Here is a 15,743-nt window from a genome sequence, read left to right as displayed (position 1 = left end):
TATGTTCTGGATGCTGAGCAGGTTTGGACTCCTCTGTGACCAGCAGGGGTAGATGTTGGACTTCAGGTCCTCCCAGCCAGTTGCTGCTCGGCGGCTCTCCGAAATTAACTCGAGTTCACCGAGGCTGTTGAGCTGCATTTACTCTTGGATTTCCTCTCCTCATAAGGTTATAGAGTGTCAACAAATCACATTTTAACACACATTATTTTCAAATTAACCCTTTATACTGCAAGCTTATCTCACTTGTATTAAGGTGACCTTTCTCTGCTGCAACGTAGGTGAGCCGTACTATGATTTAGTGACCTGTGGCTTTCTGCCTAAAATGGATGGTAGAACAGCTTTCTAACTAATTGCAATTAGCCACTTGATACAAGCTTTGCAATTATATTTGATAAGTAATATTGTGAGCATTAAAGAACTTAACTGGTAACCTAAATTAAATTTTTCTGTCTACAGTTTATAAAAGCAGAGCATTTCAGATCTGATATGTGATCTCATGCCTTGCCATCATATTCATTCATTTGAAATTTGACAGTTTAAGAAGCTCTCAAAAATCATTGCAAGGGTGCATATGTCAGGTTATATTGTTAAAGCTGTGAAAAAAAGTTAAATTGTGCATACATTATCCCATTACCACAATATATAATCTTGTCTATGTTCAGCACCATTGCAACAACATATTGTAGGAAGCATAAGGGCTCTCAGGAAAGACACAAATCAAGGTGGAAAAAAAATGCATCTCCCTTTTAATCTGTTGAAAGATGATTTTTTTTAACTTAATTTGTCTGCAACATTAATCAAACATTAATAAAACATTTACAACAAGTGTAGTCTATACATTAACAATTAAAAACATGAGAGGTATGCTTCACAACTGATGTCTGTATAGTTTTACTGTTCATGTATATGAGCAAACTGAAGTGTGATGATCACCTTAAGAAAAAAGATCTACTCTGAGGTCAATCATGTCTCTCAGAAACACTTCCTGTTTGGGATGGAAAGAGGTTTTTGCTTGACAGAAAGGGTCAATATCGACCTGTGAAACAAAACAGAGCAGTTAGACAAAACTCCAACACACAGCAACCTGTTGGATACATCAAAAAAACAAACAAACAAACAAACAAAAAAAAACAAACAGCTGATAATTTATGGGAAGGACTTACGGGGAGAATAAGATCGTGATCTGGATCGAGACCTGTAAGCCCCTCTGTAGTATGGTGATGGAGATCGCCTTCTGAAACAAGACAGTAACAGTTTTCTTTCATCCATTTTTAGCAGCTCCAGAGTAGAATCTAACAATGAACAGGAAAACAGAACCCCAAGCAGTTTCTGAGCTTTTTTGTTTTTTTATAGGGTCACATTTGTACTCACTCTGGGCAAATTTTTCACTGCAATATAAAGTCCTACTTCTCTATGGAAATATCACAACACTGGCTAAAATTAAAAATGTCATTCGTCCAAGTTATAATGGCACAAATCATAAGAAAAGCAAAAAGTATTTTAATAATTATTCACAATTTACAACATTTTTAAAAAGCCTGGAATCAACATTTACAACATTTTTCCGAGTGTCCACAGGCGTTACAAAGACATTTTCTATTTGTTTCCATACTTTTCTACTATTTGCTCTGTGTAAACACAGGCCGCAGTTCAGCCAAAAAGTTTTCTTTTTTTGGGGGGGGGTATAAAATACAACAATTTGAGGCTTAGATTTATGACTGAAACCAAAAGTTACTCATGAGAAGGATTGTTAGAAAGTGGAAAATCCAATAATTTTTTGTTGTAACAGTTTCTTGCTCTGATAAACTTAAGCAAATCTGGTGATATCATCTATCTATTGTTGCTGTTAAAAATACATTTCAAACTCACCCGTAGGTTTTGGACTTCAGAGGGTCAGTATACCAATTATTAGTCAATAGAAATACTACTAACAGATTAAGACAGTCACCTGTACGATCTGTAGTAGTCCCTGTCGTCATAGCGATCGTAGCCACCTCTGTCGTATCCACGATCATATCCACGGTCGTAGTCACGTGAATAGCGCCGAGGACCACTGGGACCACCTCCACCACTACACATAACACAATAACAACATGAAATTTAGTCTGGCTTCCTGTTACATTAGATGGACAGTTATGCCTTCCATTAAAAACATTCTTTTCCAAAATTGTACCTGCCTACCGAGTCTAACTCCTCTGTAGCAACTGCATGACTTTGGCAAATTTTCTAATCACGTACAGTAGAATGATTATATATTGAATTTAAACACTGCTTTCCAAATGAATTTCAGTAACAGCTCCTCATGGCAAACAGCATTGTTCCAGGTATTACAAAAAGACCCTCCACTTAACAGTTCTCACTTATCATTCATCACCCTCTTTGATAGATTAGCTCTAAGAATAGATCTAAAGCAGCCCTACAGATTAGAGCTGCGTTTCCTATCAGCACATTTAATTGTTCTACATAAAACAGGCATCAGGCCTTCGAGTACTTACTATGTCGGCCGTCCCATGTAGATTCCAGGTGTTGGAGTGTGAGGTCTTTTTGTGATAGAGAAGTCTACCCTAATTCTACGCCCATCCAGCTCCATGCCATTGGCTCGTTCCTTTGCCTGCCAGTGACCAAGCAGATAAATTACACCTGCAAACCGAGAGAATCTTTTAAAAACAGGTCTGAAGGGATTATATTAACTCATGTTCTTATACCTCTTTAGCATCATCTGTGTTTTCGAAGTAAACAAAAGCAAAGCCCCTGGAGCGCCTCGACTGCTGGTCATACACGATAGAGACATCCGCCAGGGGGCCGTATTTAGAGAAGACTTCCCTCAGATCTCTCTCTGTGGTGTACAAGCTCAGGCCAAACACTCCCAGGCAACAGTTGGGATCTGGATTTGCCTGCAGTTTTAAAGATATTAAGCTTCTGATGTGATCATTTTCTGATGCAATCATCCATCAAAACAATCAAGCTTCCATTTTTAGACTGCATGCACAACTTAAAATTCTGAACAAGCAATGTTTTGGAACTAAGATGGATGTATTCAGACATCCTGCAAGAAAGCAGGAAATGCTGATAGCTTTTTTAAAAACAAAAACCACTGAGCACTTACACGGTTGCCGATGTGCCTGCGGCGATTGGACATGGGTGAGCGACTATGGCTTCTGCGTCGACGCTCTCCACTGTAGGACCTACTGCGAGATCGGCGCTGATATGACCTTGAGCGGGAGCGAGACCGGCTGTAGTGTCTGCGTGAGCCACGGTGGGAGTGGGACCTGTCGAGACAGAATCAACACTCCATCAAATGGCCTCTTTAGCCCTCAAATTCTCATACAGCGCATCATAAGACACACTATAGGAAGACTTTCATGCCGCTATAGCTCAAAAAATAAATAAATAAAAAAATAATCGGCACTCACCCAGATTTCGACCTGGAACGAGATCGAGATTTAGAGCAGGAGCGGTGGGAACCATCTTTTGAATGGGCCGAACGAGCTGGTGAGCGGCTCGCTGACTTCCCAGAACCCCGTGGACTCACGCTCCGGGATACGGAGCGAGACTCCTGAACGAACCACACACACCAACAAACTTGTTATTAGCACCAATGAGGTGACGAAGAGAGAAATTTGCCAAAATATTTGTATGTAGTTAAAAATTAAGACTATCCTGTGAAGAGTATAGTAAAGAAACAGAATTCAGGATTGTGAATTAGGAATGCAGGTTAATGCTATTTTGTGTAGTCATAAATAGTGTGTTATCAATATGATTACATTAATCAATATGTTAGTCATCATGGTGAAAAAACAGAAATCTGTCAATGGTGAAATAAAATTGATTTAAACTAATATGTTGTATTCAAAAACAAGTACATGCACGCATTTGACAAACAGACCAGAAGATTACTTAGCGCAGTGACCTTATCCAGATTACTTCCTGAACTTCATTTCTGTAACTTCATTACTTCACATTATTCTTCTTTCTTCAATTGTCTTACTTCTTCTTACTTCCCCCATCTCACACACTGCCCATACTTCTTCCCTCGTCATGTTTTAGCATGCATTCAACAATTCAGCTTCACACATCTGAGCTTCATATTATTGAAAATAAAGAGGACATGAGACTTCTTCCGTATTTTCTTCGTCCAATCTTAACCTTTATGAAAAAGAAAAGGATGAAGAATATATGACTACAATTGCACGCTCTTTCAACTTAAATCAATGTTATTACGATCTTATGACATGAAAGGGAACTTTTAAGACCACATTATGTATATTGTCAGTATTCAGAATTATAAATATTTCACTTTCAGTGGTTCTACATTCATTGTTATGCCTTAGTGATCACTTTCTGTTACAATTGAAAGTAAAAAATATCAAAGATGTGAACAATAATGAATGAAAGGAGGTGTAACAATCTTGAAAACAGCTGCAAAAATGGAAAGGTAAGCATGTGAACACATGTTCATCTGATTTTCCACCCTGGTTGATTTTGACTTTAGAAGGATGACAGACACCCGAGGCTGTCTGCGTCAGAAAGCCGAAACAATATGGTCATCTACTTTACATGTACTGTGTGTGTGTATATATATATATATATATATATATATATATTCACAAGATGATATGAGCAATGCTTACACAGTTACCTTTCATTTTTATAGCATCACTTCTTTTACAAAAAACATATTTTCTTGTGCTTACTGATGCTGTGGACATATTTTCAGTTAAGTGACCTTTAAGGCAATACAGTGTACATCAAAACACTGAATGTGAAAAATTTATATGCAGGAAGAAATTCAATCAACAGCCTCTTCATGTTTCCCCCCCAAACATATCTCAGTAAAACATAGCTCAAACGACCTCAAGATGCAGCTGCTACTCATTTGTATTAAACTAGTTAAAACAGACCTGAAACCTGGAGGACTAACCCTAAGATCATATATTGTAGCTATGCAAAGCACAAGCAGTTATGCCACAGAAATACTTAATTGTTGTGGCCTTGTATTGTTCATTAACTTAAAATAAACAAGCATGATTAACATGCAGGTGTAACTCATAGATTAAATGGAGTGATTATCCTTTAAGAGGCTGGTGGGTAAAAAAATTGAAGAAATGAAGTCAGCTGTACCCAGCGACAAGCACTCTGCCTCTTGAAAACATGTTTCTGATGTAGGGTTCTCCTCAGACACACACACGAATCTCTTGCATCTCAGATTTGAATTACATTATCCCTTTTGCACATCATGCTTAAACAGGCCTTTAATTCTTGCAAGCACGTACAAGGTGATGCAGGCCAGGTTTCAAAGTCATGTTCAACAAACAGAATCATCTTCAAAGTCTGGCCTTTATGCAGTACAGTATATGAGGTAAAGTACTGCAAAATGTTTTATTAACCAAAGAAAGCTGTTGTAAAAGATGTGCAGGAACACTGGTCAGTCAACTGACTGGGGCATTAAGCAGACTCACATTAGTGTCAGATATCAGTCAGCTGCCAGTATCTTATTGACATGCAAGGGCTGAATGAGTGAGTTATTAATACAAATGAATAAGGAGAAATCTTGAGGCCGTTCGATTTATACTGGAAAAAAATTTAACTCAAGTATGTCGTTTGGTTGACACATGTTGCCGCGCCCAAAACACGAGAGAAACCCACAGACACACTCAAATATTAATACTAGCAAATGTATTTTAAAAAATATTATACACTGTCTCCAAATGCAATTTGCTTACAGTCTTCATTTGACACGAGTAAAGCTCGTCATATTCGAGATTTCTATCGACATAAACACGATGCTTATTTTGGTTTCTGCACACAGTCATACTCAATGTGAACAAGTCTGACTGCTTTTACAAGGCAATTTGCCAACATTAAACGCTATAATTAAACGTAAGAAATAAAAACGATACATTCAACAAAAATACTGCTTACAAAAAATGCAAAAACAGTTTTTATGCTTAGTTGGTTTAGCTAAACGTCTTGTCTGAACCCATTTGCATACAGCCCCTTCATACAGACACAGCCTGAGGCCTAGCTACCACTGACAAGCTAGCCTTATCCAGCTAGCTAGCGACTATACACAATTACTCGTTGTTCATGCATGTGTCTAATATTAGCTACTCAAACTGCACGTTTAACAGTAATAAATAAATGACAACGTTCGACTGGACGGTTGAGCTAAGTTAAGCTAAGCAGCATTACCCAACACATTGCAGACGTTACAATTGCAGTTAACGACACATACAAGCACTACAATCATGAAAACGTTACAAAAAAAGAGGCCAAACTCAGCTAATACGTACCCGTCCTTTGTCGTTATCGCTCATATCTAGTGCCACTGAATATATCAAAATAACAGCTATTATGCCGGGGTGCTAACCCGCTAAGCTAACTACGAGCTACAGCGTATATACGTGCTTGTGTTTATGTGTCACTGTAAAGGTTAGCTCCTCCCTCAGGTCCTCTCTGTGTGGCTCCTGCGGGCACATGGCCACAGTACTGTACATGTCTACATCGTGTACTTTTATAATTACCTTAACGAAGCTAAATACAAAATTTGCATAAAGCACAGAAAATCGAATCTCTCTTAAGACAAACCGCAAGTAGTCCGGCTTACATTGCCATTCAAGTGGATGCATGAGAAATTAAACAGGAAATAGAACACATACTTTTAGAAAAGTTGATTTAAAAAAATGGAAAAGCGTTTCAAAATGTATATTAATATTTCCAATCTGTGTATGTCTTAACAACATAGCAGATTTTAAAAACTGCAATATAATGGACACTAATCAAATTCACCCTGACTTTTACTTTGTAGGAATAAGAATAGTACTTACTTCCTATTTTCACATATATTAAGTGTAAACCATCTTCATTGTGAAAAGGATTTGACATTGTCAGAGAAATCTGAAGAGAATAAGAGTGAAATTTAGTACTACTGGTTGGTGCATCTGAATATCAGAAAACCCATGAATAATGACACAAAATTTCATAAACAAAAATGATGTGCAAGCCAGACCATTGGTGTTACTGTTGCATTTTCTTTATTTAAAATGAGCAGAAGCTGAGAGGGAGGCAGAAAATGGCACAACCTCATGGAGAGATTGGATGCGGTCAGCTAAATGGCGTCAGCAGGCAGGTAAAAACCGGTCAGTCTTGTGTCTGGTCTTGTAGTTATATCAACAAAAAAAAAATGCAGCCAGGCAGGTTGATTATTTCACCTCATGACAATTTTATGGCCGATTAGTAGATTGAACTGAAAGGTGAATGAACGCAATCTAAAAGAACACAGGGATACTGCTTAGCTTAGCTTAATGTTAATGTTGCTCATATTATCTATTAAAGACCACAACTTATAACAAACTATTTTCCACATCTGGCAGGACTTGACAGCAACCCAGTTACTCATTGGTACCTATAGAGAGAGAAACAGAAAAAAACATCCAGTCAGTAATTTTGAATGTTTTTATTAACAGTTATTGTCAGTTTATGTGTAAGTTAACCTACCACAGTTATATAGGACATTTATTTTATGAAGATCAAGCGCACTGGGTCCATCTCTCTGGCCAATGGGAATGTAAGGATCTGGTTTGGGGATAATGGTTGGACCACCATCTTCTGAGAAGGCGTATCTGAATCAAAGATGCATAAAGTATGTGGTATAGTCATGTCCGGGCATAAACATGAAAAAATGTACGCTTATGTTGCATAAAAGAGCTGCTCACCGTCCGTAATGCATGACAGAGTTGTAGTCATATGGGCTGTTAAGATTGTTTGTCTGCTGTTTCCTGAAGTTATGCATATGGTCTGTCAAAACAGAAAAAAAATACATTTAATATGGAAAAAAATGGCAATCAACATGATGTTAAGAGGCGATTTTTCCCTCCTAACCTGGCATGATGTTTTTCCAGACAATTGTGACATAGTGGTCCCGGTCTGAGCGGGACTGCTCGTGCACAAAGCCGAGGGCATGCATGAACTCGTGGGCAGCCACTCCTGACCACATGCACCCAGGAGTCTGCAGCGACAGAGTCTGGCTTCCTCCAGTCTGCCCCAGGAACGACCAGCAGCTTGTGGTGCAGAGCAAAAATCGTCACCGCAATGCAAAATCATAACATAAGAAGCCATGAACAGGAGTCATGCTCACCCATATCTAGGCTGAATATCAAGGAAGCTGGATTCATGAGTGCGTGGAACGAATTTAATGCACGTTCCAGAGGAAATGTCTTCCATCCCAGTTTCTATCGTGATTCTGTCCATGTCGTCTACCATTTAAAAAAAAAAAAACAAACAAAAAAAACGTTAGATTAAAAATATACAAGGATCTTTGCAACGCATGTTTAAATCTGAAGCTTCATACCATATAATGGAGAGATGATAAAGGGCACATAAACAAATCCATCCACTGCTTTAGGCCACAGGCAGGCATTGCCGGGGCAGTTTATGGCGCTCCGTATATATGAAGTGGCGATATCTCCCTCTCTGAATGACAGTCCTCTGGGGGCTCGCATCCCTGATAAGAAAATAAGCATTCAACAAGAGCATTTTATCACTTAAATGAGTACATTTTTAAATAAACTGCAGCTTACTTACTGTTATTGACTGCCAGGATTTGGTCCATTGCATTCATTTCATCATAGTCCGGGACTTCATCTGAACACAAAAACAGAGAAATATTAAAGTCCTATAAATAAAAATGCAAAGTGTTATTTACATGAAGCTTGAAGTCCATGTAAAAGTAACTTCTTGGAAGAGCTTACCTGAGTATTTCCTTTTTAACCTCAGCTTCCCCTCATATACACCAGTAGAGTTCTGTCATACAAAAGAGCATGTTAACATATTTTGCCTGACAAAACTAAAAGAGGCATTTTCCAGAAAATATTCTATCATGGCACCGACCTTGACAGGTAGCGTGCTCGCCTGGGCCAACAAGCCAAATAAGACACCCAGAAGCATCACGGCAGAATGCATTGTTGTGTTTCTGACTGGTTTACCAGCTTCAGTCTGCAGCCTTCCAGTGCAGCTCAGTGAACTCCACACCTGCCAATGAATCTATATACCCACTTCTCCTCCTCTCCTCTGGTCTGATTGGGCCCCGATTCTATGATGAAGCATGATTAAGAGCTCTCATCAGGCACTGTGTGTAATTTACTCAAGTCCACTACTGATCCATAACAGGTGGGCCCGATGCTGACCTTCACTTGTGCCCTGTTGTTATCGCATGCAAGATTCAGCACTTTCAGCAATGAGACGCTTAAACGTGTTTTGCTGTTGGATGTGCAATAACTCAGCTGTTGTCATCGTGAGAATGACTGTCCAGCCAGACCAGCACACTGGCAATTTGACACTGACTGAGCTGGCAACTGGTGATTTTGTGATATACTATCAGATGATAACTGCCTTGACAACAATCATTTTGCCACAAAGGTAAATATAGAAAAACAAAACCTTATCGTTTTCCAAATATCATTTCTATTTTTACCAAGGGGCCAATTTTGAAGTGTAATGACTGAGACAAGAATCCCATGTGTTAGCAGTTTATGAAGCCTTCTCTCCGTGGTTACTGTGGGTAAATTAGTACTATTGCATTTCTATACCTGAGGTATGAGTGCAGTTTTAAATATAGACACATTAATGTCTATTCTAAGTGGTTCTTCATCAACCCAGGTTTTGTTTATTCTCTACCATATTAGAACAGTTTTACAACAATTTCTCCTTTATCCATCTTGTTTCATGTGATCCAATTCTTCTGATGCCGTATTGTTCTTAAGTAATATACATGTAAATAAATCTATCTTATCTCATTGATTTATGACATTATTGTTGAACATATAGGGTGGATGGGGACATTTGGATGACTACGACAAAGTAGATTATATAGTGTTCAACCCATTCACATTTTCAACTTTTTCAACATGAAGGTGCACGTCTAGTTTAAATATACACAACTGCTTGGACACAAAGGAAGTGCTGATAGAAAGCTTGAATTAATCTTTATTGAAACTGTTCTTGTCACTCAACAGCAGTTTATAACTTTAACTTCACTACTGGTTCACCTCAGTTCAGGTTTCTTAATTATCATCCACGTCATCACCTGTAGAAAAAGACAGAAAGAAATCAGACCTCTGGCAGATAAATAAATCAAATCTGAAATATTTAATGGCGGTGAGTTGAGGTAGTTTGCTACTGACCACATTGATAAAGTTTATTGATTTTCAGCTTGTCAATGTGGCTGAGATATGATGACTGGCCCAGCTTTATGTCCTTGTTGACTTTAGGAACGATGGTTGGCTGTCCATCCTGAGAGTAGGCATACCTGAACAGATACATATTATAGTTTACATTATAATACTTTAACCAAATTATGACATACTGAGTGATCTACATACAAACTATTACTTACATCCCAAAGTGCATGATTGAGCCATAGTCATATGGCAGGTCCAGACTGTCAGTCCTGAACTTCTCAAAGTTCCTCAGTCGATCTGTAATTAACATACATGAGTATTTATTTAGTTTTTAGTTTATTATACAAAATAAAATGTTTTAAATTTTATTTTGAATATTGGTATAGAAATACAGTTAAAGCCATTCTGTAATTCATAGTTCTCATTCCACAAAGTCAACACCTTCCCACCCCTTTGCAGTTACCTCTCCAAATGTTTGGCCACATGATTTTGACATAGTTGTCCCGGTCAAAGCGAGACTGCTCGTGCACGAAGCCCAGAGCGTGCATGAATTCATGGGAAATCACTCCAACCTGGAGGCAGTCAGGGCTCTGGAGAGACACAGTCTGTTTTCCACCGCGCGCACCAAGGTAGGACCAGCACCTGGTGTAACACACACACACACACACACACACACACACACACACACACACACACACACACACACACACACACACACACACACACACACACACACACACACAGAAAAAACACAATAATTAGAACAACTTCAGGATGTGAGTTTAGTCCAAAGCAAAAAGACTAAATGATGATCACTCAAGCTTTATCCATTTCAGTTTGATTCTTTCCTCTATAAAATCCAGCTACCCAATTCTGCATTTTGCATATAAAACAAAGACAGGTAACAGCTCTCACCCTAATTTTGACTGGATGTCGATGTAGTCTCTCTGGTGAGTCCGAGGGACAAACCTCACACAGGTACCTTTCTCTATGTTCTCCATTCCTTTCTTTATCAGCTTTGCTTCCATTTCAGCTGTTCGTTTGTTTAGACAGAGGAGATGGAGGACAGAAAATGTTTTACTAATCAGTGAATACAAAACGGGTAAAAAGTATTACATTGTAATGTCTTGCACTCATTTGCTCCTCAAATACAGAAACAACATACAGTAGGCATCTGAGAGTTTATATGCAATATAGACGTGTCCATCCACCGATTTCGACCAGAGGCAGCTCCGTGCAAAGCAGACTTTGGAGGGTTTTCCAGATGAAACAGCAATGTCTCCCTCTCTGAGAGTGGTAGTGCCATCTATGATTCGGGAAGCTGATACAGAAGTCAGAGGAAATTAAATCATTCAAGACAGGGCAAAAAGAGTTCTTTTTTTATAGTGTTGTGTAAAGTGCACAATAACTCAAGTAAACTGTGTTCAACTTACCTTGGAACTCATTTGTTTTAATGATTTTATCCATTGCTGTTCCATCAGCGGGCTCTGGACGTGCTTAAAATGAAAAGTTAGTGATTATGTGTGATTTTCCTGTTGTCATGTTTACATTAACATTTATATTAATTTCAAATTGTATTTACCTTTAAAGCCAATAGGACCCCATTTTGGGCTCAACACAAAATTCTGCAATAAACACAGAGAAATTTCAGCATTTCTGTTCATGGATTTGTTAAAATCGGAGTCTTACTTCAATCCCAATCCCTTGCATATTTACCTTAGCATGCACAGCTGAGAGACAAGTGGAGACCATGCAGAGGAGGATAATCCACTCCATCTTTGCCAGGCAGATCTGCCTTCTTCGTTGCCATTTGACCTGCACTAACACCAAGCTTTATAGGAGTTCCCAGTAGCTGTCCTGACATGATACCTGTGATTATCTCAGGTAAATGACTGGGTTACTGTTATTTGTTTGTCAGTGAGTTTAATCCCCAAATTAGTTTGATTCTTTCATAAACAACTTCTCCAAAGGTAGCATAATGTGAGGTCTCCCCGTGTATAATAACAGCTCCACTTCAATAACTAGTTTTAAATGAAACGGTTTTAATGTTTGGCGCAGATTTCGTACAATTTTGGGCTTTGGATGTCGTGTTTATTTACGTGGAGTGCTGTTTACTTTCCACTGAAGCTAAGCTTACCTATAGCTCGCATGCTATGTTGCGTTGCTAATTTCAGATGACGCGTCACCCTCGCAAAGCTCATGTATAAATAACACATTTTCATATACGCTGCGTTCGGTGAGGAGAAAAATTATATCGCCCGAACAGGGACTTGAACCCTGGACCCTCAGATTAAAAGTCTGATGCTCTACCGACTGAGCTATCCGGGCTCTGGCATTTAACCCGGAAGTACCCTTTAAAAAGCCGCGAAGTTCAAATTTAGAACTCGCAGGTGATTTAAATTGATATAAAACCATGACCGCATTTTCTGAGCAAACATTTCCAACACAACACCAAACTCATACGGTAGGTCGACCTTAAAAACTTACGTTGGCTTATTCTAAATTTTTATATTTAACCCTAGGCCTAAAGCTGGTTTAGCTATATAAAAAGTGCATCAAAAGTCAATTAACACAAGGAAAACATTAATGCTAACACGCTGGTATTTTAGCTAGCTAACATTAGAGCGATTTTTTTGTTTTCGCAGACAAGCTTAATTACGGAATGTTGTAATTACTCTCTCCCGCAGGTTGAAGAGCTGCGGCATGCTATTCGTGGAAAGAGTGAGGAACTGGAGAAAGTCCGACAAGAAAGACGTCGTGCTGAAGAACAGATAACTCACATGTAACGTCAAAGTGCTCCTTCACATATTTAGTTTGGTTAACCTTTTGGTTAAAAACGGTTTTGTTTCAACCTGCGTCCTTTCTGTAGTTTAATTGTTCCAGCACAGACTGGTTGTCGCCGATGCGTTTGGCTCATGGGCATTAGGCCTGACTTTACCAATGTTATTTTTAGTTGATGTGTATAGAAGGTGAAAAATGTCCTAATTGGCCTCTGTCTGCACCATACCACTTTACATGCGTCAAAAGCCAAAAAAGGCCCCCTTTTTTGTGGTTTTTACAGCTGTCTAGTTTCCATGCAGCATTTTACATCGTCAAAAGCCAAAAAACTTACAGCTTTTATTGCAGCACTCTATTTACAGTGTCACTTTTTAGCGTTGTCAAAAGATGGCATAATGCTGCTTTTAAGATGCTCTCAAACCATTTAGTTACTGCAGTTTTTTGTTTGTTCATTCGTATGGTACTGACAAATTTCGCTTACCAGTCAGTGAGGAGCAAAACCAGATCAAAGGAATGCATCGATTAAAACGTTAAGCTGTAAATCTGAGTTACTTTTATGAGTTGTACAGTTATGCCAGATTCAGAGAATTAAGTATTAATTTGCCTGAGGATATTACTACCTGCCTTCCTTTATTGTCTTTTAAAATAACCCGTGTTAATCACTGTTGTATAAATATAGCTATTTTTGGCAGACACTTAGGCAATAGATTTTTAATTGTCTTTAGCTGTTACAGGATGATTGTGAAATGCAGTTTACTAAGGGATAAATATTGATTTGTCTGACAATATTATTCCTTTGCCTTATGTTTTTAAAGGGACTCAATTAGTCTTTGTATTTTTTTTTCCCGGATAAGCGCCACATTACTCATACAGTATATCAGCTGATAGTTCGGTGGTTTGAGTGGTAGATTTGCAGTCAAGATGTGAAAGTTTGAAACTAATCTCACATTTCCCCTGTAAAAAAAAAACAAACAAAAACACTCTAAACAATGGCATAACCAACAGATTTTTCGATCGCTTGTAATGCAGTGTCTTAGTATATGTCAGTAGAGACAGCATAAATCAGTGTTATGGCAGCTTTTCATTGCATTAAACACTGTGTGGTAATTAGAGCACTGTAGAAAGTGGGACTTATTTAGCTTTCATAACAGAAAAAGCACAATTTTGCTTTGAATTGAGTGTAAAACCAAATTGTGGCACTTTCTGCTTTCCATACAACCAAACATTTACATGTCTCTCATTTTCACCTCAGCGGCATCTTTTTTTGTGGTCATAAACTGAATAATGTGTTTAATTTAATTTGTGGTTAGATAAGATAAGATAAGATAGTCCTTTATTTCTCCCCATGCCAGGGGAAATTCACATTGTTACAGCAGCTTATGTAGCAACAAACATAGTAATAGATACTAATGTTTATAGTCCACTTTTATCTGAGCTTATCCAGGGTCTTGAAACACTTTAATCACTGTTGTGTTCACAGGCCCCTAGTCTTAACTTACTCAGCTCACTCGTAAAATCAAACATATTAGCACTATAATGAAAAATCGATCATTTGGGCCACAGAACAGCATGTCTTTTAAAGTGACAAACTTAGTTAAGTTAAACATTGCAAGAATAATGGGATACAAGTTGAGCAGGAGCCAGTACAACTGTAGGAACAGCAGTGACAATATCTCAACCCACCACTAACGGCACAAAAAAACCCAAAAAACAGAAGGAAATAATGTACAAGTCAGAAATTTACTCAGAGAGATCCCTTCAGACTCTTTTAAAATTTTATATGTGTATCCAAAAGCCAGAGGTTAGTGTAGAAATCTTGCAAACTGATATAAATTTAATTGTGAAATAAGTCAAGGAAAGATGGTAAAAATCAGGAATGCACTCATCCATTAGATTCTTAGTGTTTTCCAATTCTATAAAGCCACTAATTATATAGAAGTTAGCAGAGAAGAGTTACAAGTTAATACAAAAATAATTTTTTTGTGAAATTAATTGGATTTCAGTGCAAGTTGCCAGCTCACTGTAGCAATATGAGCATAAACTCGGGACATTAATTCCAAATATAAACACACAGCTAACTTTCAAATTAGAAAAGGTAAAAAAAATTTTTGCTCTCAAGTAAAGTTTCTCCAAAAAGTTTTTGGCCTAAACTAAGTTTGGCCAAACAATGAAATATGCACAGCCAAGTGTAATATTGATATTTGTGTAAAAGTCAAGCATGTTGACTTCTTTGCAGTCCTTAAATGTGTGTTTTGGCCTCTTGCAGTGTGAAGGAAACAAAGCAGAGAGCAGATTTGATGATCGGAAAAAGTGGAGTTGTTGATGCGTTGCAGCAGCTGGGTCATCTCCTGCAAGAGGAAATGCATCTCTCTGAACAGCTGAATGATCAAGCCTCTGCAGATCGGTACGACACAGTGCTGTGTGCAATAAGGAAGAAAACATTAAAAACACAAACCTGCACAGTTTATTTAATTGTTGTGTTTGCAGGAATGAAATTAGTAGTTTACAGGAAAGGACTGAACATGCAACAGAGGAGGTGAGAAGAATTGCTGCTGAAATTGTGGAGGTGAAACAGCGTCTGGCGGAAGTCAAGGCTCGTAATATGAAAGGTATGAAAAATGTTGATGGTATCCAAAACCTGGCAAATATGTGTTTAAAACTGACTCTAATATGCTGTTTTTCTTTGTCAACAGCATAAGCTTTGATCCCGGGAAATGAACTGAATAAGTATTTGAAGTTTGTAGACTACTGGAACATCTGTTGTTTTGTTTTGTTAACTTGCATTAA

The 15,743-nt window shown here is 38.2% G+C and overlaps 2 protein-coding genes and 1 non-coding gene across 4 annotated transcripts; all 3 read right to left on the bottom strand.

The window, feature by feature from the left end:
* Positions 1-723: 723 nt before the first annotated feature.
* On the bottom strand, positions 724-6,557 carry tra2b (transformer 2 beta homolog). 2 transcript variants are annotated; one of them, XM_023298921.3, is made up of 8 exons: positions 6,294-6,557; positions 3,414-3,556; positions 3,107-3,269; positions 2,706-2,894; positions 2,496-2,611; positions 1,949-2,071; positions 1,164-1,231; positions 724-1,036 (listed from the first exon to the last, which is right to left on the bottom strand). In XM_023298921.3, the coding sequence occupies exons 1-8, from the start codon at positions 6,315-6,317 to the stop codon at positions 1,026-1,028; spliced, it is 837 nt and encodes a 278-aa protein (XP_023154689.2). In that variant the 5' UTR covers positions 6,318-6,557; the 3' UTR covers positions 724-1,025. The 2 variants fall into 2 exon arrangements, with proteins under 2 accessions (XP_023154689.2, XP_023154688.2); XM_023298920.3 differs by having other exon boundaries at positions 1,164-1,234; positions 6,294-6,549.
* A 460-nt stretch (positions 6,558-7,017) lies between these two features.
* LOC111588503 (uncharacterized) lies at positions 7,018-12,504 on the bottom strand. Its single transcript, XM_055015363.1, has 18 exons — positions 11,895-12,504; positions 11,761-11,803; positions 11,612-11,674; positions 11,344-11,499; positions 11,094-11,211; positions 10,642-10,820; positions 10,394-10,475; positions 10,182-10,306; positions 10,065-10,084; positions 8,890-9,042; positions 8,751-8,802; positions 8,584-8,643; positions 8,351-8,503; positions 8,138-8,255; positions 7,882-8,060; positions 7,716-7,797; positions 7,498-7,622; positions 7,018-7,405 (listed from the first exon to the last, which is right to left on the bottom strand). Exons 1-18 carry the CDS (start codon positions 11,952-11,954, stop codon positions 7,392-7,394), a joined length of 1,782 nt encoding a protein of 593 aa, XP_054871338.1. The 5' UTR covers positions 11,955-12,504; the 3' UTR covers positions 7,018-7,391.
* Positions 12,434-12,506, bottom strand: trnak-uuu (transfer RNA lysine (anticodon UUU)). The gene has a single exon. It is a non-coding gene; the product is annotated as a tRNA-Lys (tRNA).
* Between the last annotated feature and the right edge of the window lie 3,237 nt (positions 12,507-15,743).

The sequence above is a fragment of the Amphiprion ocellaris genome, chromosome 11 (genome assembly GCF_022539595.1).
Source record: "Amphiprion ocellaris isolate individual 3 ecotype Okinawa chromosome 11, ASM2253959v1, whole genome shotgun sequence".
Classification (NCBI taxonomy): Eukaryota; Metazoa; Chordata; class Actinopteri; family Pomacentridae; genus Amphiprion; species Amphiprion ocellaris.
Note: the sequence above shows the minus strand (reverse complement) of the source record. Positions and strands in the feature narration are given on the sequence as shown.